General features: G+C 44.0%; 2 protein-coding genes across 2 annotated transcripts in view; one reads left to right on the top strand and one right to left on the bottom strand.

The window, feature by feature from the left end:
• Nucleotides 1–23,379, bottom strand: part of UBAC2 (UBA domain containing 2) — a 199,669-nt gene that overhangs the window by 128,853 nt on the left and 47,437 nt on the right. The gene's annotated exons all lie outside the window — the stretch shown is intronic.
• Nucleotides 7,750–14,147, top strand: GPR18 (G protein-coupled receptor 18). Its single transcript, XM_068267977.1, has 2 exons — nucleotides 7,750–7,837; nucleotides 12,602–14,147. Exon 2 carries the CDS (start codon nucleotides 12,623–12,625, stop codon nucleotides 13,619–13,621), a length of 999 nt encoding a protein of 332 aa, XP_068124078.1. The 5' UTR covers nucleotides 7,750–7,837; nucleotides 12,602–12,622; the 3' UTR covers nucleotides 13,622–14,147.

Here is a 23,379-nt window from a genome sequence, read left to right as displayed (position 1 = left end):
ATACCGCGCAAAGCACCTCCCACCCCCCTCACTCCCCTCTGCCTCCACATGGCAAATAACAATCTTTGAAGGACTGAACACACAACATCCGTGTGACTGCCCAGGACTGGGAGCGCTCTGCGTATGCTCAGTTTGTTAAGACTTTAACTGTGCTTGCACAGAATGCTCCCAGCTATGGAAGCACAATGGAGGAGGTGCGCGGCCCAGTATAGTGCCTATGCAGTGCCCTGCAACCCAGCAGATGGATTGTGTGGTCTTCGTAAGATCACAATGGATTGTACTGGGATGGTATTGGGGAGTTGATGGACTACAGGGGGCGGGAAGGAGCCACAGGTAAGGAATAATCCTTTTCCTCCCACATCTCAGGTTTACTTTAATCACTGAGTAAAGTAACTCTTGTAAGAGCCTCCTGGCACCTCTCGACACATTAACCTCCTTGGCGGTAACCCCGAGCTACGGTCGGGGTGGAAAACCGTAGCTCAGAGCGGTACTCATGACCTGCAATCGGGGTAGCTACTGGAGGCTGTATGCAGAGCAATGCGCGCAGCAGGGGGTTCAACTCTCCTCCCAGAGGATACCGACGTCGGCCGCCATTTTTCTGCTTCTCCGATGCTCTGCTTCCCCCTGGTGAGATTGCCAGCAATCTCACTTTAGGTTACAGCGCCACCCAGAGGACGGAGGGAAAACTGCAGCGCTAGAGCCCAGGGAGGTGAGCGATTGCTGGGGCTGCTGCAGATCTCCCTAGCAGCATGATTTTTTTTTCAGGTTTTAGGGTCTGAAAGCATGCAAAAAAAAAATTGCACCGCTTTTAGTCCCTAAAATCTGGAAAGAATCATACCGCAAGGGGGTTAATAAGCAGCCCATGTGTGGCACTGTTTGCTGGGCCCAAGATTCACTAGGGCCCAATACAGCAGTCCCCCTAGTGAGGCCCTAAAGGCGGTCCTGTCATGTGTCTACTCAATATCTGATCATCCCTAGTTGCAGAATCATTATTTGTTTTATACTGAGCCCCAATGTTCATATGACTGTTGTCATGTGACCATCATACTGAGGTGTTAAACAAGTATGAGGGAGGGCAGAATGGAGGCCAGAACTGAGGACAATGGACGAAAAGAAAACAAAAAAAAAGAAGAAATCAAGCAGGTAATGACAGCCAATGTGCTCATGACAATCTCTGCAAAGGGGTGCAGCTCCACATTAATGAGTACTAAAACTGCAAGCCGTAAAATTAGGGGGGGGGGGGGGGGCATTAACAGAATTGAAATTTGGAGGTCAGTGCAGTATAGAAGGGCACATTGTAGTAGAAGAGCTCTAAAATGGAGTCAGCTTTCAATCACTGCTTTCTGCACTGTGCCATTAGACTGTGTGGCAAACTAGTGCCATGTAATCGGCATTGCTATGGAGTTCAGCTAATTGAGTACCAAGCCTAATGGCAGCCATGCACCATACATTTTTTTTTCCAGTTAGACATTCCATTAGACAAAATGTCTAATTGATCCTAGATAGAAATTGATTTAGGGCTCATTTAAATCTGCACAATTTTAGGCACTCTTTTGGAAACGCAGCGCTATGCGTAAACACTGGGAAATCAACAACAACAAGAAATAACATTTGTAGAGCGCTTTTCTCCCATAGGACTCAAAGAGCATAAGCATGGCTCAGACCACCGTGGTACAGAGGAAGAATTTTATAAGTCCACAGACTGCGGAATCGCAATACATGTTTGGAAACAAAACCTTAAACATTTGCAATCAATACTAACTGCTAAAATCAATCAAAAGATTGGTCTGCAACGTTGGTCTTTCATTGGTTGTAAAATGATCATTAATCAAAATATGGATCAAATGATGATCTTAAACAAAACAGAGAGAACTGATAATAGTGTTTAACAATCCTTTGCTGTGTAAACAGAGATGCTTACAACATACCAAATAAGTCAAGATTTGTTGCTAAACATTTTATGAAACTGTTTGCTAAAGCCACACCGCTGATTTTCATATGCAGGCTACTTCCTCATATATTTTCATACAAGCACATGGGGATTTTCAGAACATATACAATTCCCCAAATGACTTCCAGTTCACCAAGACCACTTCATAGTATAAAGCAGCACCGGATATTCTGCTTTTGGATTAATACAGATAATTAATAGAACATACGGTATTCTTATTCAGTTCATTTTTTTCAGTTACTGTTTAAAGGTTTTTTTTGTTTTTTTCCAACATTGCATTATTCTGTCATATTTGCAATTACAAACCACACTCTGTATTTTAAAGCGGAATATAACCCTGCATTTCAACTTTGCTCTAAACATTATTTACAGCATATTATATACAACCAGCATTTTTTTTACTAGACCAGCATTGGAAGGTTTACACACAGAGCTTTAAAGTTCCATGGAGAGAGAAAAGCTGCAGCAGCCGAAGTTTAGATAGATACATTTAAGTAAACACAAGTGAGGAATGTGACTAACTCTCTCTGACTGTGCAGGACAGCCAAAGAGGGTGTAACATTCACCACTTGTTACATTGTGTTTACTTAAATGTATCTATCTAAACTTCGGATGCGGCAGCATTTCTCTCCAGGAACTTTAAAGCTCTGTGTGTAACCCTTCCAATGCTGGTCTAGTAAAAAAAAAATGCTTGTTGCATATAATATGCTGTAAATAATGTTTTAGAGCAAAGTTGAAATGCAGGGTTATATTCCGTTTTAAACTATTTTAAATTATGAAATGGAGCAGAGCTAATGACCCTTTGAACTCCCCTGCAGTAAAACCTTATCTGAAGCTGTGTCTCATTGTTTCTTTGATGTATAGGTGCTTCAGAAAATAGTACTGTAGCCGACCCAAGTTGGGTCAAAGAGCTCACAGCAGCTCTTTTGCATAGATAACAAGTGAAGTTTCTTAAAGTGTACCAAAGATGTCAGCATTAAAATATTTGATACATACCCAGGGTTTCCTCCAGCCCCATGAGCATGGATGCTTCTGCGCAGCTCATGGGGCTGGAGGAAGCCCCAGGTAAGTATCAAATCTATTAATGCAACATCTGTGGTTTCCTTTAAAATGAACCTAAAAACCAAGGGCATTGTTTCTAGTACAGGAAGAGTTGAAGTAAATTTAAACAGAGGGCAAGATAAAGAGTTTCACTTACCTGGGGCTTCTACCAGCCCACTGCAGCCGTCCTGTGCTCACGCTGGTCCTCAATGATCCTCCGATCCCCCGTCATGGCTTAGTTTCGTTTCGTTTTGTTTCTGATGACTGATCAGTTGGTGGGCCACTGCGCCCGTGTGGCCCTGGCCGTGCGCATCCTTGTTCACGGTCCCATCTGCAAGGGCATCCTGCGCAGGCGCAGCACGAGGTTTTCTCTTACTGTGCCTGCGCAGGATGATCTCACAGATGGGAGCACAAACGAGGACGCGCACGGCCAGGGCCGGGCAGGCACAGTGACCAATCGACGAATTAGTCGGCAGAAATGAAATTAAGCCATGACAGGGGACCGGAGGATAGTTGTGTACCGGTGCGGGACAGGATGGCTGCAGGGGGCTGGTAGAAGCCCCAGGTAAGTGAAACTCTTGCCTTCGGTTTAGGTTCACTTTAACTCTCCTGCACAAGAAACAATATGAGACTCTGTTCATTGCTACTAATGTTCTGTTTCTTAACTGTACTAGACATACAATTCATTATATCATAAGTTAATTTCCACTTCAGATTCCCTTTAAAGCACAGATGGAGGTTACCCTTTTTGTGTCAAATGATGCTTTTGCTAAGAAAAGTCCTACATTAAAAAAGTAATGATAAGATCTTGAAGTGTACCTGAGATGGGGACACACAAAAAAAAAAAAAATTATACCTGGGGCTTCCTCCAGCCCCCTCCAACCTGATTGCTCCTTCGTACCAGGTATGTACATTTTGTGGGGTTTTTTTGTCATCTCAGGTTCCCTTTAAAGTGTTCCTGAAGTGGTAATGAAATGTATTACTTAAAGGTGACCTCACATTTACTGCTGATCAATCACTCAGTGATAGTGCTCTCATCTTACTTGCTAATATAAAGTAGTAATCCCTGTGGATAAACCTTTCTGCCAAACTCGACTACCAGAGCAGTTGTCCAATGCTTGACCCAGATGCAGTGCTAGCATTTACCGCTCTATGCCCACAGAGTGAGTGTTTGCTGAGGTCTAAATCTGGTTGGATGCTTTTCAAACAAACCTGATAGAAGAATACCATGTAACCCAGTAGACAAGCACAGAACTTTTTTTTTCCAATTAGATAACTACTTCCCTGGCATGTGTTACTATGCCACCCACTCTAAAGTACAATCCTACAGCCTTCAGTCCCCTTTGCAATGCTATGCCCAATCAGGAACCATGGTGTATGGCTGCATTCACACTCATTGCAAATGCATGCCAAATGCAATGGACACTGGACATAGACATTCATTCAAGGACTGCATACGACAAGTTGGAATAACACGATCAGTTACAATACAGAGATGTTAACAGCCCCATAGACTTGCATGGGCAGTGAGTTGACATGCAGAATGATTCTACAACAATGCAGAGTGAAAGGGCCCTGTGTGGCGATATTATCAGATTGAGAGCAGCTATATGAAGAGAGAAGACATAGAGGGAGGTGCCAGGAGAAAGTCACTTGTATGCTTAAAAGGACAATAATTTTCTATTAAAGTACCACAACACACTCTTACAGTACAAAACTTGATTCAACTTTATTGGCACAAAAATAGTGCTTTCATAAACCGCTTATCTGAGAATTCAATCTTCATGAACAACAATAGGACATATCAAAAACCTTCATGAGACTGACAAATATGTGAGTTGGCTTGATGTAATAAGCAGTTATAACTCAAAATGCATCTTTTCACTCTGCCCCCCCCCCCCCCCCTCCTACTCTCCCCTCAACGGTGCTCCAAATCGGGAGCAAAACTCTGGCCCCCTACCTTTCGTGTCCCTACCTCTCCCTCTAGATTGTAAGCCTTCGGCAGGGTCCTCCTCCTTGTGTCTCCTACCTGATCACGCACCTCCATTACCGCACATCCATCCTATGGATCTGAGTGAACTTGACTGGCCTAATCTCCATGCTCCCATCCAGTGACTGACTAAGCATTACCCTGTACTCATACTGTGCTGCATGATCTAACTATTCTCTGTAAGCTTATCTAATGTCCAGCACTGCGTAATATGTTGGCGCTTTATAAATACAATAAATTACATTATAAAAGAAAGGTCTTCATACTTCACAACCACATAAAATCTTGTAATTATAATGACAATTATAATTGTAATTATAATGACAATTATACACAATAGTGTGCACTTTTAAGTTGATAGAACGTATTTTATACATAAAACTGATATATGTCACAGCTGTCCTGGCAGATCAATGAAAAGGAGGCCAGTGACCTCAGGGACACCTTAACCCAGGGGTGCCCACACTTTTTCAGCTCGCGAGCTACTTTAAAGCTTCATGAACAGCCCGCAGGTACAAGTGCCTCCAGTATATGTAGCTAGGTATAGGTCCCTTTAGTATAGGTAGCCAGGTATAGGTCCCTTCAGTATAGGTAGCCAGGTATAAGTGGTAGTTGGGTATAGATGCCTTCAGTGTAGTTAGCCAGGTAGATGTGCCTTCAGTGTAGGTAGCCAGGTAGATGTGCCTTCAGTGTAGGTAGCCAGGTAGATGTGCCTTCAGTGTAGGTAGCCAGGTAGATGTGCCTTCAGTGTAGGTAGCCAGGCAGATGTGCCCTCGGTGTAGGTAGCCAGGTAGATGTGCCTTCAGTGTAGGTAGCGAGGTACATGTGCCTTCAGTGTAGGTAGCCAGGTACATGTGCCTTCAGTGTAGGTAGCCAGGTACATGTGCCTTCAGTGTAGGTAGCCAGGTACATATGCCTTCAGTGTAGGTAGCCAGGTACATGCGCCTTCAGTGTAGGTAGCCAAGTACATGTGCCTTCAGTGTAGGTAGCCAGGTACATGTGCCTTCAGTGTAGGTAGCCAGGTACATGTGCCTTCAGTGTAGGTAGCCAGGTACATGTGCCTTCAGTGTAGGTAGCCAGGTACATGTGTCTTCAGTGTAGGTAGCCAGGTACATGTGCCTTCAGTGTAGGTAGCCAGGTACATGTGCCTTCAGTGTAGGTAGCCAGGTACATGTGCCTTCAGTGTAGGTAGCCAGGTACATGTGCCTTCAGTGTAGGTAGCCAGGAAGATGTGCCTTCAGTGTAGGTAGCCAGGAAGATGTGCCTTCATTTTAGGTAGCGTAGGTGCCACTTACTTCCCTCCAGCTCCAGCAGCGTTGTATGGGGCTCGCAGCAAACTGTAGAGATCCAAGCGGCTGGGCACATCCAGTAAAAACAGACCTTTATTCAAAATTCCATTAAAAAGCACTACATGCAGGTACAGCAATCGTCAGCCAGGAAAGAGGGGACAAGCACATAAAGATGGTCTACAGCTGTTTCGCACTCGACTCAGGAGTGCTTCATCAGGACAAAGGATGGGGCTCGCCCTTGTCTTCCCTAATTTAGTCGCGGCAGGCTGAAGTGCAGAGCGGTGGCTGAGGGGACGCTCCAGCGGGGGGGCGTCTTTCAGCGTGCGTGGATACGTTGTGCCCGGAGCCGCCCACGGCTATGTCACGCCCGCGCCGCCTCTCTCCTCTCCTGCTTCTCTATTGGCTAGCGCCCGGCAGCAGAATTTGTTGGGAGCTGCCAACCGCAAAATTTTATGCGACGCGGCCACATGGCCCCGATCTACCAAATAGGCGGTTGACCTATTGGGCACCCCCCCCTTAACCCATTTTAGATTTCTGGGGAGGATAGCCATGAGCCTTGAGAAGTACAAAGCTTTTGGCTGCAGCAGGGATAAGGATGATGTCATGAGATCTGATCTAAAACTGATGGGTGAAATATGGCAAGGTGGTAAAAGAGCAGTATCCGGTAGATGTCGGTCATTTGATTTTAGAACACCGAACAAGCGCTTTCCCCGCTGTAAAAAGAAAACACTGTAATCAGCACCGGTTCTCTCATGAAGCAAGGTGAAACATTTGCACCAGGCGCAGAGATTACAGGGGCAGCATTTTTGTTCTGTGTGTTTATGCTAACAGCATGCAGAGAGAGTAGGAGGAGAAGCGAGAGGAGAGCGAGCAAGATGAAGAGGTCATCATTGGGGAAAAGCAGCTTGTTGTGTTGTGTGAGGAGTCGGACGGTGAGTGAGGAGGGAGGGGGCAGGCAGGAAAGCAGCAGTGTTCCATTTGAGTTGCAAGGCAGAAGGTGGAACTGCTGTCCTGACTGGGGAGGAATAGAGGAAGAATGACTGGCTGAGGGTGAGCAGTTTGTTTGGCAGACTCACAGCCAGCCAGTGTGCTACTGTGTTGAGCTGCAGCATGTCATGTGAGAACATTTAATGAAGCAGAGTAAATTGTCAGGTGCTGTGCGATCATTCCAAATCGGGAGGAGCATCCTCACAAGTTTGTCTCACTCAGGCAGCAAAAAGTCTAGAACTGGCCCTGACTGTAATCAATATGTAAATAAGAGAAGTAACACTGTATTACTTGTAGTAGCAATGTCTGAATACACATACAAGGTGCTAGATGTGGTAAGCAATTCATTCTAGGATACAGAAAGGCAACACCCATCTCACAAATATGGGCAATTGCTGAGGCAGATTCCTGTGAGATCTACAGGGCAGACACTGCTTAGTAACTCAAAAAGCACCGGCATCTGTTCACACTTCACTTTCATTTCCGGACAGCCACTACTGTAAACTATCAAGAGGAAGTTTAAATCTCAAACATCAGTCTGAAGAGCACAGAAATAAAAAGACCATCATGCAGTGAACGGTAAGTGCAAACGCTACTTTCTCTGTTCAAAGAAACTAGGGTCATGATCAAGTATGCAAATAAAGTCGTTTTCTAAATGAAATCAGTAAGGGAAATATTCAGAGATCTCTGAAATAAATATTAAGAGTCTTTCAGGAGCTATGCATTCCTGCTACACAAATATCACAAGAAAGACTTAACATAACATCTGTACTAAATGGGTTGAAACCCAAAGTCATAAGATGACTTGGAGCTATACAATACTGTTAGGAGAATAAGCTACATTAAAGATTTACACTAAATCTGTACTATCAGTACTCTGGATTTATAATGTTATGCAGTTGATGGTAAAGTCAAACTATTTGTGACCAATATAAAGTAATATGTCTCTTGCATAAACGAAAAAGGAAGAAAGTTGTTTATAGTTTTCCTTTGTTAAGTACTGATTTTTCTCTAAATAGGAGACATTTCCTCATGGTGTTTTCTCCAGTATCTCCGAGGAAGTGTATTCTCATTCCTCACTTTGTCGTAAACAAAAAATGGTAAATGGCTAAACCTGTCAAGACAAACATTTGTACACCTCCAGGAGGTACAAGCTCTGGAGCAGCATTTTTACTCTAGCTTCCAGCTTGGTACATCACTAGTGCTGATCAAGCCCACAGATATTGAAGTATGTGAATACCTGACCTGCACGTCTGTTTCAGCTCTGTGTTTAACTAAGTAGTGAAACATAGACAAGATTTAATGCAGAACTAGCACTTTTGACTAAGACCATTTTACTTAAAGGACAACTGTAACGAGAGGGATATGGAGGCTGCCATAATTATTTCCTATTAAACAATACCAGTTGCCTGGAAGCCTTGCTGATCTATTTGGCTGCAGTAGTGTCTGAATCACACCAGAAACAAGCATGCAGCTAATCTTGTCAGATATGACAATAATGTCAGAAACATCTGTTCTGCTGCATGCTTGTTTAGGGGTTATGGCTAAAAGTATTAGAGGCAGAGGATCGGCAACTGGTATTGTTTAAAAATAAATATATTTGTCAGCCTCCATATCTCTCTCACTTCAGTTGTCCTTTAAGGGGAACCTGAGATGGGGGAAAAAAAATATATACATACGAGGCTTTCTCCATCCCCCTCCAGGCTAATTGCTCCCTTGCCGCCTGAGTCTTCGGCAATTCGCCCCACAAGGTCCTACAGTCTCTGAAAAACTGCGCTTGTGCGGCCCAGCTGCATGCATGCCCCATCGCACTGCCGTTGTCGGGAGCTTTCTGCACCTGTGCAGCTCTACTGTGCAGGTGCAGACCGCTCCTGGTCATGGGAGTGTGATGAGGGAGCATGTGCGGTCGGGACTGCGCCTGTGCTGACTGGAGAACTTTGCGGGGCGAATTGTCGAAGATCCAGATGGCGCAGTAGGATGGTGATGGAGCGATTAGCCTGGAGGAGGCTTGAGGAAGCCACATGTATACATATTTTTTTTCTTACATCCCCATCTCAGGTACACTTTAATCAAAAGTGTACCTGGATGTGGGAGGAAAACAGAGCACCCAGAGGAAACCCATGTAAACAAAGGGATATTCTACACACTCCATACACGTCACCACATGCTTCACTTTTTTCTTATCTTCTGACAGAGTGAATCTTTACTTTATTTATTTGACCTGAGTAGATTATGTTTTATGCATGAAAAAATACCAAAAGAGAGAGAGAAATCCTTCAAACGTGCCCTTAAAGCGGACCCAAACCAAACATTTTTTTAATTCAAAATATTTAGTTGCACTACTCTGACACATACAAAGATAAATAAACACTCCTTCAAGCCTATGAGCATTTCAGTGTATGCTTTTTACCCTTCTCTTTTCATAACTAGTTATACAGGTGGCAGCCATTAGCAATTCCTCCTTTTCTGGACACCATCTACTCCACCAGTTTGCCGGATTATTTCCCGGCAATATGAAAGGAAGGGAGAGGTTCCTCCAATAAATGTAAAATATTTTATATTTGTCATCATGCAGATGAAAAAAAGGCTGCTATTTATTATTATAATTTAGAAAATAGATTTTATTTCTGAAATCTTGTATTTTTAATTTGGGTCCAGTGTAAGACTCACTGCCCTCAAATGTGCCCTAAAGTGTACCTGAGACAACGTAAAAAAGAAAATGTATACATACCCGGGGCTTCCTCCAGTCCCCTGCGAGCTGATCGGTCCCTCGCCATCCTCCTCAACTATGGGTCCAGGTAAGGGAGTCAGTTGGCGCAGGCACAGTCTAGCCGCGCACGCAGTAGTAGCACAGATGCAGAACGCTCCCATCAGCGTGAGTGTGATTAGGTCGTGCACATGCTGTCGAGTCGCGCATGCGCACTACGCTCCGGCTCGCTCACTTACTGGGACCCATATCAAAGGATCAAGGCAGCAGAGGAGGATGGTGAGGGACCGATCAGGCTGCAGGGGGCTGGAGGAAGCCCCAGGTATGTATAAATCGGGTTCTCGTTAAGAATGTTCCTGGGTGCTAACTCACCACGTCAGTACTATAAGATGTTCTGCTCAGCGCCCTCTCAACAGACACACCTTCTGTGTTACTACCCCCACCCTTTAGATTGTTAGCCTCTGTTAGGGCCCTCCTCCGTAGTGTTTCCAGCTTGTATCCTCACTGTTGGAAACATCCTTTCATGGGCAAAAATGGGAAAATATATATACGCTAAGCCTGGTGTGACCATGGTACAGGGGGTTCCCCCTAAGCCTGCTGCTGCCCCACTAACCTTTTCTGCTGCCCCGCTAAGCCTCCAGCTGCTCCACTATCCATTCCAACTGCCCCACTGTCCTATTATAATGCGAGCAGGGAGCAGTGAGCCACTGGGATTGGTGGTTTGGGGAAGCACCACTAGCCTGATTGGTACTTTGCAGCCCATGGGCTACTTCATGGGATCAGGGAAGCCGTATGGCTGCTATGCATAGTTGACAAAGACTGGACACAGGAAGGGGGACATGGGACACAAAGACATAGGGAAAGAGGATGGGGCATTGGACACAGGGGACAAAAGATAAAGAGGCGGGGGCACTGGTCACAAGGGAACACGCACTGGCGCACTGACATCCCCCCCCCCCCCCCCCCGTTTTGTGGGAGAAAAAGTGCATCTTATAGTCCAAACAATAAAGGTTAATGTAGGGCTTACATGACTTGCAAATCGTTGAATTTTTATTTACATTTTACACCATGTGATGTATTCTTTTTTGGAAGTGGGGCTGTTATATAGACAAACAGTTTGGAATAATGCATGACAAATTTAGTGGGGGTAGTATATGACTAATCTCCACTTTCCAGAGCAAATATTGCTCCACGCAATGCAGTAGGCTGAAAAAAGTTACTTGCGTTGTCCTGGAATATATTTTGAGTAGTTGACAGATAATGAAAGTAAAAAAACAACTTTGAAAAACCAACATCAAGCAAAGGAAACACAAGCTAAAAATAAAAACCTAATGATTTTGATGCAATTACAAATCCAAAATATATTCTAAACAGACCCACACATACATGAAGACACACACCTAATTAAGTGAATGGCTAACCTTTAAATTGGGTATTTACTCAGCTCAATCAGCTCAATTTTGAAATACAGTTAAGACTCAGAGGGCCTTATGCAATTCACTTTTTCACCTGACTTTTCTCCCAGGAGATAATTTTTAATCTCGATTAAAATAACTTTTCAGTACTTTTCAACTAAAAAAAGTACTGAAAAGTAGGTGAAAAGGTACTATCAAAATTACTTTGAGTATTTTCTTGTTTTCTGTTGGCTTAAAAGGCATTTTATTGACAAATTTAAAAATATCACCTAGGAGAAAACTCAGGTGAAAAAGTGAATTGCATATGGCCCAGAAAGTGCAACTTCACTTCTTCTAAAGTAAAATAATCCACACAATCATTTATCTAAATTGTAAAGTACAGTATTTTAAAAAGCTGTATTACACAGACATACCAGTTCATGCTTTGCAGGTGACCAATAATCTAACACGGTAAAGGTGGCCATACACATATAGCTTTTCCAGTCGATATTCGGCAGACTCGATCACTTTGATCGAATCTGCTAGAAATCAATGCTGCGGGTGGTCCGATCGATGGCTCTATCAATTTTCAGCTGAAATCAATTTAATTGGTCGATCGCACCGGATGGAAGATTTTGACCGGTGTCGGGACAGTAGCGGAGGCAGATTGATGGCCAAAAGCATTGCACTGTATCAAACAGTGAAAAGCTGTGGATAGAGTTTATGCTGAAATATATTCAAAATCTATATCTAGTGTGTGGCAATACAAGATCCATCTCAGATCAGATTTGATCTGATAGTGATCTCTCTGATTGTCAAATCTGGTGACCAGTGCCAGATTATTGACCAAGCAACCAAAGCAATTGTTTTGGGCCCCAGGAGGTCAAGTGGAGGCCATAAAAATCTATTGGCTCCAATCATGTAGACCCTAAATAACTCTTTCAGTCTGTAAAAAAACAAGATCTCTGTAGCAATGCTCTACTACAGAGATAAGAAATAATAACACGCAGGCACACACAGTGGTAGTGTTGAGGAAGAAACGTGAAGTCTCTGGAGAATCCAGAGGCTTCCCACTTCTTCCGTTAATTATCTAACTTTGTTTTCTTCGCCACTTCTGGTTTGCTTTACACAAGATCCTTGTTTTCACTTACAATTGGCTAAAATGGTAGCAGAAAGTAGCATTTAAATATGCACATATTTTAAATAGCATCTTCACTATGTTTTGTTTTGTTTTTTGTACAGGAGTTAGGTTTTCCTCAACAGATGATGATAATGATGGAGAACATTAATGAAACCGTTGGTCCTGATGACTGGCCATTCCAAGAATATGGCATCTCTGCACTCATATACTACAGCATTATCCTCCCCATCGGACTGTTTGTGAATACCACAGCCCTCTGGGTGTTTAGCTGCACTACCAAAAGGCGAACAACTGTAACGATTTACATGATGAATGTGGCACTGCTAGACTTGATGTTTTTACTTTTTGTTCCATTTCGTCTAATCTACTATGCCAAACAATACTGGCCCTTTGGAGACCTATTCTGCCGAATTATGGGAGCTCTTACCATATTTTACCCAAGCGTGACACTGTGGCTGCTGGCTTTTATCAGTGCTGATCGGTACATGGCCATTGTACAGCCAAAGCACATCAAGGAACTAAAGAACATCTCTAAAGCAATAGCAGCATGCTTCGGGATTTGGATAATGACGATAGTGACCACGACCCCTTTGCTTTTTGTATACGAGGACCCGGACAAAGAATATAACTTCACCACTTGTTTTAAAATGTTTGACCTCATCCACTTTAAACGAAACAGCATCCTCAACTTTGCTCGCTTAATCTTCTTTTTCCTGATCCCACTGCTGATCATGATAGGCTGTTACATCGTTATTACCTATAGCCTTGTGAGCGGAAGAACGTCTCGACTGAAGCCCAAAGCTAAAAGGAAGTCGATACAGATCATTGTTACTCTAGTGGTGCAGGTCCTGGTCTGCTTTGTACCATTTCACGTGTGCTTTATTTTACTTATGACCCAGGATGGATATAAATACTACATATTTTGGGGGAAATTGGCCACCTTCCTGATGAACCTGAGTACATGCTTGGATTTAATCCTGTATTACATTGTCTCAAAACAGTTCCAGGCACGAGTGATCAGTGTCATCTGGTACCGCAACTATTTGCGCAGTGTACGCAGGAAAAGCATGGTAACAGGCAGCATTCGCTCTTTGAGCAATATTAATAGTGAAATGGTGTGATAAATATGGACATGGACGTAAGTTTATCAGCTTAGATTGCAGTTTAGCCAAGCCGTCACATGAAATCTTGGCTTGTTGGAAAATCTAATGTGAGCAGTATCTCACTAGACAAGATTTCTCCAATATATGATGACTAGTGACTGAATCCTATGGTTACTGCGCTACTTTCGCAGTACTGCAGGGTCATTAAAGGAATCGTATAGTTTATTTAAAATGTTTTTATTTATTATACTGAGCAATGAAAAGTACTTTTTATTGAGTTAACATAGAATTCCATAAGTAAGTAAGTATTTCATCTGTACCACCTGAGAGCAGCAGTTCCATCTACCTAGCAAAGATAGATACTGACAGTGCAGACTGTGTTCTACTGTGCTTTTTTGTGCTTTGCAAATTGAGTAAAATAGCTATGTCAAACAATTACCTGCAAAATAATGTTATAACACAAATTATGGAAAAATGGTGTAAAACCAATTGGTAAGCCAACACATTGTTAAATTATAGACAAAATATTCTGTTTCCTCAAATAGTTAGCCATACGATAACAAATAATGATTTATTTGTAAAAGTTGATAGTTACTAAGAGAGTTAATAGGATGTTTCACTTTGCACAGAAGTTCATCAGTTATATGTTGTATATGATAAACTGCAGCAGATTCCACTATTGTCTTTTGATCACTAATTTCAGTTGATAAGATGAGCAAACATTGTTTGTTTTTTTTGCAGGATTCAGTGCAACTAAGGACCTAAGCCCACTAACGCAGTTGTGTCCGCTTCTGTTTGCTTTTCAGTATCTGTAACATTGATGTTTAACTGAAAAGCGGATACAATTGCGTTAGTGGGCTCTGGCCTTAAAGAGAACCCGAGGTGGGTTTGAAGAATATTATCTGCATACAGAGGCTGGATCTGCCTATACAGCCCAGCCTCTGTTGCTATCCCAAACCCCCCCTAAGGTCCCCCTGCACTCTGCAATCCCTCATAAATCACAGCCACGCTGCTGACAAACAGCTTGTCAGAGCTGGCTGTGTTTATCTCTATAGTGTCAGTCTGCTGCTCTCCCCGCCTCCTGCAGAACTCCAGTCCCCGCCTGCATCCCTTCACTCCCTGCTGATTGGAGGGAAGGGACGGGGGCAGGGACCGGAGCTATGCAGGAGGCGGGGGAGCAGCTGAGACTGACACTACAGATGTAAACACAGCCTCACAGCATGGCTGTGATTTATGAGGGATTGCAGAGTGCAGGGGGACCTTAGTGGGGTTTGGGATAGCAACAGAGGCTGGGCTGTATAGGCAGATCCAGCCTCTGTATGCAGATAACATTCTTTAAACACACCTCGGGTTCTCTTTAAGCAGAGAAGAGAACATTTTCCTCAGTTGAGTATTCTGTATAATTTAGATATAATACAATAGCAGTTGCCAGCCCTACTGTATTCTATGCTGAGGGGGGCTTGTGACTTTATACAGATAACAATACTTTGGGATAAAAGCAAATAGGATAGCTGTAAAGGCAAGAAAGAGTAGGGAAATTTTTTTTATTGAATGTTATGTTAGCCTGTAATTTCACTTACCTTAGTAGATGGAAGCCTCTGGATAGTCCTGAGGCTTCCCCTATTGTCCTGGAACCCACCGATCCAGTGCTGGTACACTCTAAACTAATCCAACAAGGCCTTAATGTCCTCCCCAGACTCTATTTCACTCCACGTTTTTAGGCTAGCATTGCCAACAGTCCATAAATGTACCTAGTCTGTGAAAATGTGCTGGCGATTTATTTACCTTTAGTTATCTAAAGATAGTATCCCCATAACTGATCAGTGCCTAGTCCTCCTCAAGGCTCCTGGAAACCACATCATATATCATATGACAATTATGGCAGAATCGGAAATGGTGACACAGCTGCAAGGAGGCATAGGGAACCCGGGCACTCATCATATGCGAGTCAGGAGGAGGCGTGACGGGGCTGGCAAACCCTGATTTGGGTATTCCAGCTTAGGTGTCGTGGGATGTAAAACCAACTCATGCCTCGGGTGAACGCACAATTGGCAAAAGCTCATGTATCCCAGGTAACCTAACCTGCTTTCTAGGAACTAAAGGGGCTATAATTCAGTGACAGAGAATGTAGCATAGGAATAGTCACCAGTACTTCAGTTAAACAATAACATGTTCTATACATGCTCTATACTGGATTTTAGCATGGCCATACAGAAAGCTGGACAGTCTCATTTATATGACTGCAGATATGCTTGAAGATGGAAATCCCTCTGAAACTTTAAATTAGCATTAAAGCTCTATTCTTTCAAGAAAACAGGCAGGAAAATAATTTTGCAGTACATGCCGATACAGATGGTACATTGCCCCCTTACACTCAGTGTGAAACCATGATAGGCTTTCAGTCAGCAGGTGGGTATGGCTTCAGCTGACAGAGCAATCACTCTCTCACCTTCTTGCCCATGAAGTAACATAAGGGGGAGAGTTTTAAGCTGACTGGGTGTGAGCAGCCAGCTGTCAGTCACTGGGGAACTATGATCTGGTGAAGTGTTATTCTGCTAAAACTACTGTTTTACTAAACCTTTTTATGAACAAGTAAGTTAATGTTCTAATAAACACACATATAAAACTGAACTTAGGGCCTGTTTCCCCTAGCATTTAGGATGCAAGGTGATCGCCACATCGCCTCATATCCCTCCGCAGGTACTTCCAGCTGTCTTCCGTACAACCGGATGCGGCAATCATGCAGCTTACCATCGGAGGGTATGGGAATGGATACGTGCTGGGGAAAACCGCAGCATGCGGTCCATAATTTCCCCTGTGTCTTATCAAGCCGGATCTCGTAGGTAAATGCGCGTCAATGGAAACTACTCCATTGATGTTAATTGGTTGGAGTTTCCTTGTGTTGCGATGCGGAGCGGTTTTCCGTATAGCAACGCGTCTAGTGGAAATGGGGCCTAAGGCTTTAAAAGTACTTATCCAGTTACACTTTAAACTACCACCCTCTCCAGAAAAATATAATCATAAAATAAAAATATGATCACTGTTAGATGTATCTTTGCATGTGGCTGGTGTATCACTTGAATTACAGAGCTAAAAAAAAGTTTTATGTGCTGGATTAAGTAGTCATAAATGATCCAATTTCCCAATGGAACATTTGATCCAATCGCTGCAATTGATCACACCCACGGAGGGGTGAATAAATAATAAGCCTAAAAGAATCATTCCGGATTTCGGATTGACTGAACGACTGACAGAACGATCATTCATCCTCGATCAGCACCAATTACAGCACCCAATCCGATGCACTGTCAATCATTCAGGAGATTGTACCATTAATGGGTATGGTCAATAAAAATACAAAGAAGTTGGTGTTTGCTGTTTGCATGACAACGTGATCAAATGTCCGAAGTAGACAGAAGATAAGAGCTCAATCAATTCATCATATTATAAGGTAGACATTCATTCATTTCTACCATTGGATAGATTTTTTTTTTAATCAAAAATATGATGTAAATTGAGAGGAATTTGATAAAAGCGCCACACAATGGTAGTGATAGCGGGTAGATTAACTTTCAATTTATCAATCCAATATGTATTTCAAATCACTCAGTTCACTCAAGATGCAATAAAATCGATCGAAAGTGGCCATAATGACAGCTGACTCATGTCCAATCCACTCAATTTGATTCTCAGCCAGATATCAAACACTTTGTTGATCAAACAGCCGAAATTCAATTCACCCTAGATTTAACAACTAAAGCTGAAAGTTGAAAACACACACACAATGAAATTGAAAGTGTATGGCTAACTTAAGCTGGCAATACAATAAGTCTGCTGTGTCATCTGCTGATATTTACCAACAGAAAGGGATTCTGAAGTCCCACCACCACCATGTAGAAGGCTTATGCCACATGTCCCACTGTCCCTAGTGAGGAACTGGCACACAAAGGGATTATCTAGCAGCTCGCATGAGCCCTGTTTTGAAATAGAAATTGATCACATGTCTCTGGAAAATAATTTCTGCTCCATCTTCATGGAAGGTTTATACTCCTAAGGCAGGGCACTTGAGGAGGGGGGGGGGGGGGGGGGGATACCCACATTTGTGAGAATTTCATAAAATGTGTCAGTTATTGCCAAAATAACACTAAAACACTAGGAATTTTTGTTCATATAAAACCTAATAGCATTTCCCTCCCATTTTTTTCATTCTCCTCACCCCTACCCCCACTAACGCAATCCGAAATGAAACCACAATTTTGGCTGGAAGCCCACTCCAGAGATATTTTTCCTCCACCTAAAGCACATTTTTTTCCTATAAACTGAGTGGTCTTTCGTTTTAACAACTTGTCTGACATTTGCCAAAAGATGGCTTGCAGTTTTATAATAAATTTACAATGTACAACATGTATTTATAAACTTCTGTCATATACGTAAATCTTTAACTTGTGAAAATTAACTGCAAAGAAATTCCGTTTAGAACGACTCCAGCACACAGAGCAGCAAGAGACAAGCCTCTTGCACACTACATGCGATTCCGATTTTTTATACATCCAACTTTGTATGCCGATTAAAAAATCTTAGCAGCATGCAGTACTTTTTTTTAATCAGAATCCAAAATAAGATCAAATAAAAAAAAAAAATCGGAATCGCATGTAGTGTGCAAAAGGCCTAAAGCGGAACTTAAAGAGAACCCGAGGTGGGTTTTTACAAATCCTAATTGCATACAGAGGTTGGGTCTGCATATAATGCCTAGCCTCTGTTGCTATATTATCTCCCCCCCAGGCCCCCCCTCCCCTGCGCTCTGCTGTGCCCCCCAAAGTAAACCGCCATGCTAGTGACACAGAGCGTGTCGCCAGCAGGCTGCTTACATGTATACTGTCATTCTGGCAGCTCCCCTGCCTCCTCTGTCGCCGCTCACTGCCCGCGTCCCTTTCCTCCAATCAGCGGGAAGGGAAGGGACGCTGGCAGGGAGCGGCCACATAGAGGAGGTGGGGGAGGAGCGGGGAGAATGACAGTATACATGTAAACAGCCTGCTGGCGACACGCTGTGTGTCGCTAGCACATCGGTTTACTTTGGGGGGCACAGCAGAGAACAGGATGGGGGGGCCTGGGGGAGATAATATAGCAACAGAGGCTGAGCATTATATGCAGACCCAGCCTCTGTATGCAATTAGGATTTGTAAAACCCACCTTGGGTTCTCTTTAAAGAGACACTGAAGCGAGACTAAATCTCGCTTCAGGTCTTATATATAGCAGGGGCACGCTATCCCGCGGCTTAACGGGGGTCCCTTCACCCCCAACCCACCCCCCGCAAACCTTGGTCGCAGACTTGGTCGCTTTTCCCCTCTTCCTGGAGGCAGGGCTAACGGCTGCAGCCCTGCCTCCCAGCGCATCTACGGAGGGGGTTTGGGGGGACAGGGACCCCCGTTAAGCCGCGCTATAGCGGCGTTTTAGTAGGGGCACGCATGCCCCTGCTAGCTATGAGGTCTGAAGCGAGATCTATTCTCGCTTCAGACTCTCTTTAAGGTTGGTTAAAATAAATAAATAAATAAAATAAAAATCACAGTACATAGTACCTGTATGTGCTGCTATTTTGACTAATGGTTATCAAATTACGGTACTTTCAATTTCACAATGCTTAGACTTTCTAAGAGTAAAGGTAAGTTACATTTTTACTTTGTCTGAAAGAGCAATCATCAACAGAACACCACCAAATCCCCACTCCCCCTTTTAATTTTCCTCCTTTCTATGTTTAGATACACTGAATTTCTTTACTATGGTCAGCTTATGAGTGTTCATCAGAAGGAATTGCACTTTCCTTCTGTAGATATAAGAAAAGTGCTTACATGGAGACAGGGTCTGAATAGGCTTCTATATCATATAACACACATTGAATGAACAACAATCAAAACATACCACAGACAAAATTGGGTGCATGCTAATAATCAAAAATCTACTTTATTACATTATAGAAAACCAATAGCATCACATGTATCAAAAAAAAATCCCCACAAACCTAAATCCTATAAAACCAGCCCCCAAACTGCACCCTAGTACTCAAATGAGGCTGCAGTCCTCATTAAAGGGAAGGTTCAAGCAAAATAAAAAAATGAGTTTCACTTACCTGGGGTTTCTACCAGCCCCATGCAGCCATCCTGTGCCCTCGTAGTCACTCACTGCTGCTCCCGTCCCCCGCTGGCAGCTTGCCGACCTCGGAGGTCGGCGGGCCGCATTGCGTACATTTTTACGCATTTACGCTAGTGCAGGAACATTAACACATACATTTTTACGCGTTACTGGTTCAATGCGTACATTTTTACGCATTGAAACAGTAATGCGTAAAAATGTATGTGTTAATGTTTCTGCACTAACGGGAATGCGTAAAAATGTACGCAATGCGTCCCGTCGACCTCCGAGGTCAGCAAGCTGCCAGCGGGGGACTGGAGCAGCAGTGAGTGACTACGAGGGCACAGGATGGCTGCATGGGGCTGGTAGAAACCCCAGGTAAGTGAAACTCATTTTTTTATTTTGCTTGGATATTCCCTTTAAATGAAAGAGCCCCTTATTCAGTTGACCAGATGAATATTAAAGTGCCCCTGACCCCAATACTGTTAATATCGTGTTGTTACATACAGCACCATCCTCCGACCTCCAGCGCCCCGTGGCCCTGTTTTGCCATCAAATATGGGCAGGGAGGAAGTAGCAGCTCTTCCTCCCCTCTGCTTGTCCTTAACTCCACCCCCTCCACTCGCCGCTATAGTTCCCCTTATGATCCACTGCACACAGCGCGCAGGGGAGCTGCGCTGTGTGCAGGCTAGTGGTGATTGAGGTCGGAAAGGCTATCCGACCTCAATTACCACAAGACCGCTCAGCGTCCCGCTGTGTGCAGGGGATCCTAAGGGGAACTATAGCTGCGAGTGGAGGAGGCTGAATTATGGAGGAGATGAGGGTAGGAAGAACTGCCACTTCCTCCCCGCCCATATTTGACGTTCTGCTCAGTTGAAACACACAACTGAGCAGAAAGGGGGCTACAGGGGGCGCTGGAGGTGGGAGGATGGTGATGTGTACTAGTCGCACAGCACAAGTAATAAAAACGATATTAAAAATACCGGGGCCAAGGTCTTTAATGTCCACTGTGAACCTGTAGCCTTAATTATAGAAATACACTGTATACCGACTAAGTGACATGACACAGTATGCAAGACTGATCCCGATCGGAGAACAATCAAATGTCCATCGAGCTAGACTTACATCAAAGGTCAGCGCAGGTTTAGAAAGTCATTGTATATAGGGAATGATAAATTCTTCACCACAATACATCAAATGCTCAGAGGTAGGTATCCGCCAAACATCAAAACAAGAAAAGGCTTACCAGCTCCCAACAACCCACATTATAAGGTTGTAAAATGGCTCAGGTCACAGATAATGTCCAGGGAACATCAGACGTCGTGAAGATCCAGTGGACATCCGTATGGAGGTAAAGTTTCAGGAATTTATATAGGAAAACAAAAACGGCAATATCTAAGCGTAACCCGTTTATTTAGATAAACTTTCTTTAAAAGGTAGTAGATATAAAAACAATAACTCACATACGGGGCCCATAAACTGGGAACCCCGGAAGATTAGCGCGCATGTAATGGTCAATCGTAGATCAATAGACAATGGTGCCGCCTGTTACCTTCCCGACCGGTTTCGCAGTCTTGTTTTCCTATATAAATTCCTGAAACTTTACCTCCATACGGATGTCCACTGGATCTTCATGACGTCTGATGTTCCCTGGACGTTATCTGTGACTTGAGCCATATTACAACCTTATAATGTGGGTTGTTGGGAGCTGGTAAGCCTTTTCTTGTTTTGATGTTTGGCGGATACCTACCTCTGAGCATTTGATATATTGTGGTGAAGAATTTATCATTCCCTATATACAATGACTTTCTAAACCTGTGCTGACCTTTGATGTATGCCTGACTTCTGAACTTTTGGACATTGTTCTTCTCAGCGGCGGTTCCATTGTTCCTTGGCGCCGATATATTTGCTATTATACATAGAGCTAGACTGTTCTGCAATTGGGATCAGTCTTACACACTGCATTTGGCTGTTTCTCCCATTTATCACAAAACTTAAATTTGGTTACTGTTACAATTTATGTTGATGACCAGGGCCGGATTTAGGGGCAGGCCCCCAAGGCCTGGGACTAGGGAGACACAATCTGCCATATTCCGAAGGGCGGGTGACAGGTTAACTGCACCTGTCATCTGTCATAAGAGCCACTCGCCCACTCTGCAAGTCCGCAGCCGCCCCGCTCTGACTTTCCGTCTGAGCCTGTGTGAACAGAGCAGTTGGCTGGGTGGCCATGGTTGCCAGCTAGGAGCAGTGCACTGTGAGGCTGCAATGAGCCTGCAGCTTCCTGCATGCAGACTCCCTCCCAAGTCTCTCCCCAGGCAGTGTCAGAAGCGACTTTCTAAACAGCGGTTAACGGCCACAACACTCTGCCCGCTGTCAATCAAGTCACGTAACATGCTACATGACGTCAGACTCAGCCAGCCCTGAGCCCAGCCAGGAGTGTGGAGTGGTTGGGAAGGTCTGAGGTCTTGGGGTGCCGCTGGGGTTGATTTATGAATGAGAATCCTAGTGTGCAGACACCGCGCAGTTCGAGACCTTCTTCCCCCTCCCTGAAAAAAAGTTTCTCTGCTGTTCACAGCGATCGCCTCACCTCCAGTTAAAGTGTGATGCCAGAGGGTCTGACAGCAGGGGAAAAAAAGTGGACACCATTGAAATTACTACTTTACTGTCTGATGTTCACTGTGTGACTCCTCCCCCCTTTAGAAAGCAAAAGTCCTAATTCCTGAAATAACTATACCTAGGGGGCTTCTTACCAGTCCCCATCCTCTCTTTGTTGTGATCCCTTCTGCTGTCACACTGTGACTCCAATGCACTTTCTCTCTTACTCTGCCACTGTCCACTCTGTGCCCTGTGAGCTTCTATTCAGATACGCAGACCATACGTCCCGCTTTACCCGGGACAGGTCCCGGATTCGGGGTCCCCTGCCCCAGGCTGCATTAAGTCCCGGGCAAACGTCCCGCTTTTAGCCGCGGGACGTCCCGGCCTCGGGACTCTGGCCAGCGTACTATTCCATGAACTGGCAGCGGCGACGCCGCACCAGTTCATAGCCCGCAGCCCCGCTCCAGCCAGCATAGTCTTCTGGCAGGCAGAACAGGGCTACGGGAAGATGGCGTCCAAAGCCCTGTACTGGAGACTATTTGTGTCTCCATTACAGGGCTTCGGGCGCCACCTTCCCGTAGGCCTGCTTGTCAGCGCAGGAGACTGCAGGAGGATCGTCCGTGGAGCTGCGTCGGTCGGGAGAGGGGACTTCTGTCAGGTGAGTAAATTCTTTTTTTTTGCAGGTGAAATGTTGCCCGCATTGCCTTATTTTCTGCTGAAATGTTGCCCAAATTGTGTTTGTTTTCTGCTGAAATGTTGCCCAAATTGCGTTTGTTTTCTGCTGAAATGTTGCCCAAATTGCGTTTTTCTGATGAAATGTTGCCCAAATTGTGTTTGTTTTCTGCTGAAATGTTGCCCACATTGCGTTTATTTTCTGGTAAAATGTTGCCCACATTGTGTTTATTTTCTGCTGAAATGTTGCCCAAATTGCGTTTCTTTTCTGCTGAAATGTTGGCCACATTGCGTTATTTTCTGGTGAAATGTTGCCCAAATTGTGTTTGTTTTCTGCTGAAATGTTGCCCAAATTGCGTTTTTCTGCTGAAATGTTGCCCAAA

The sequence above is a fragment of the Hyperolius riggenbachi genome, chromosome 2, assembly GCF_040937935.1.
Source record: "Hyperolius riggenbachi isolate aHypRig1 chromosome 2, aHypRig1.pri, whole genome shotgun sequence".
Taxonomy (NCBI): Eukaryota; Metazoa; Chordata; class Amphibia; order Anura; family Hyperoliidae; genus Hyperolius; species Hyperolius riggenbachi.
Note: the sequence above shows the minus strand (reverse complement) of the source record. Positions and strands in the feature narration are given on the sequence as shown.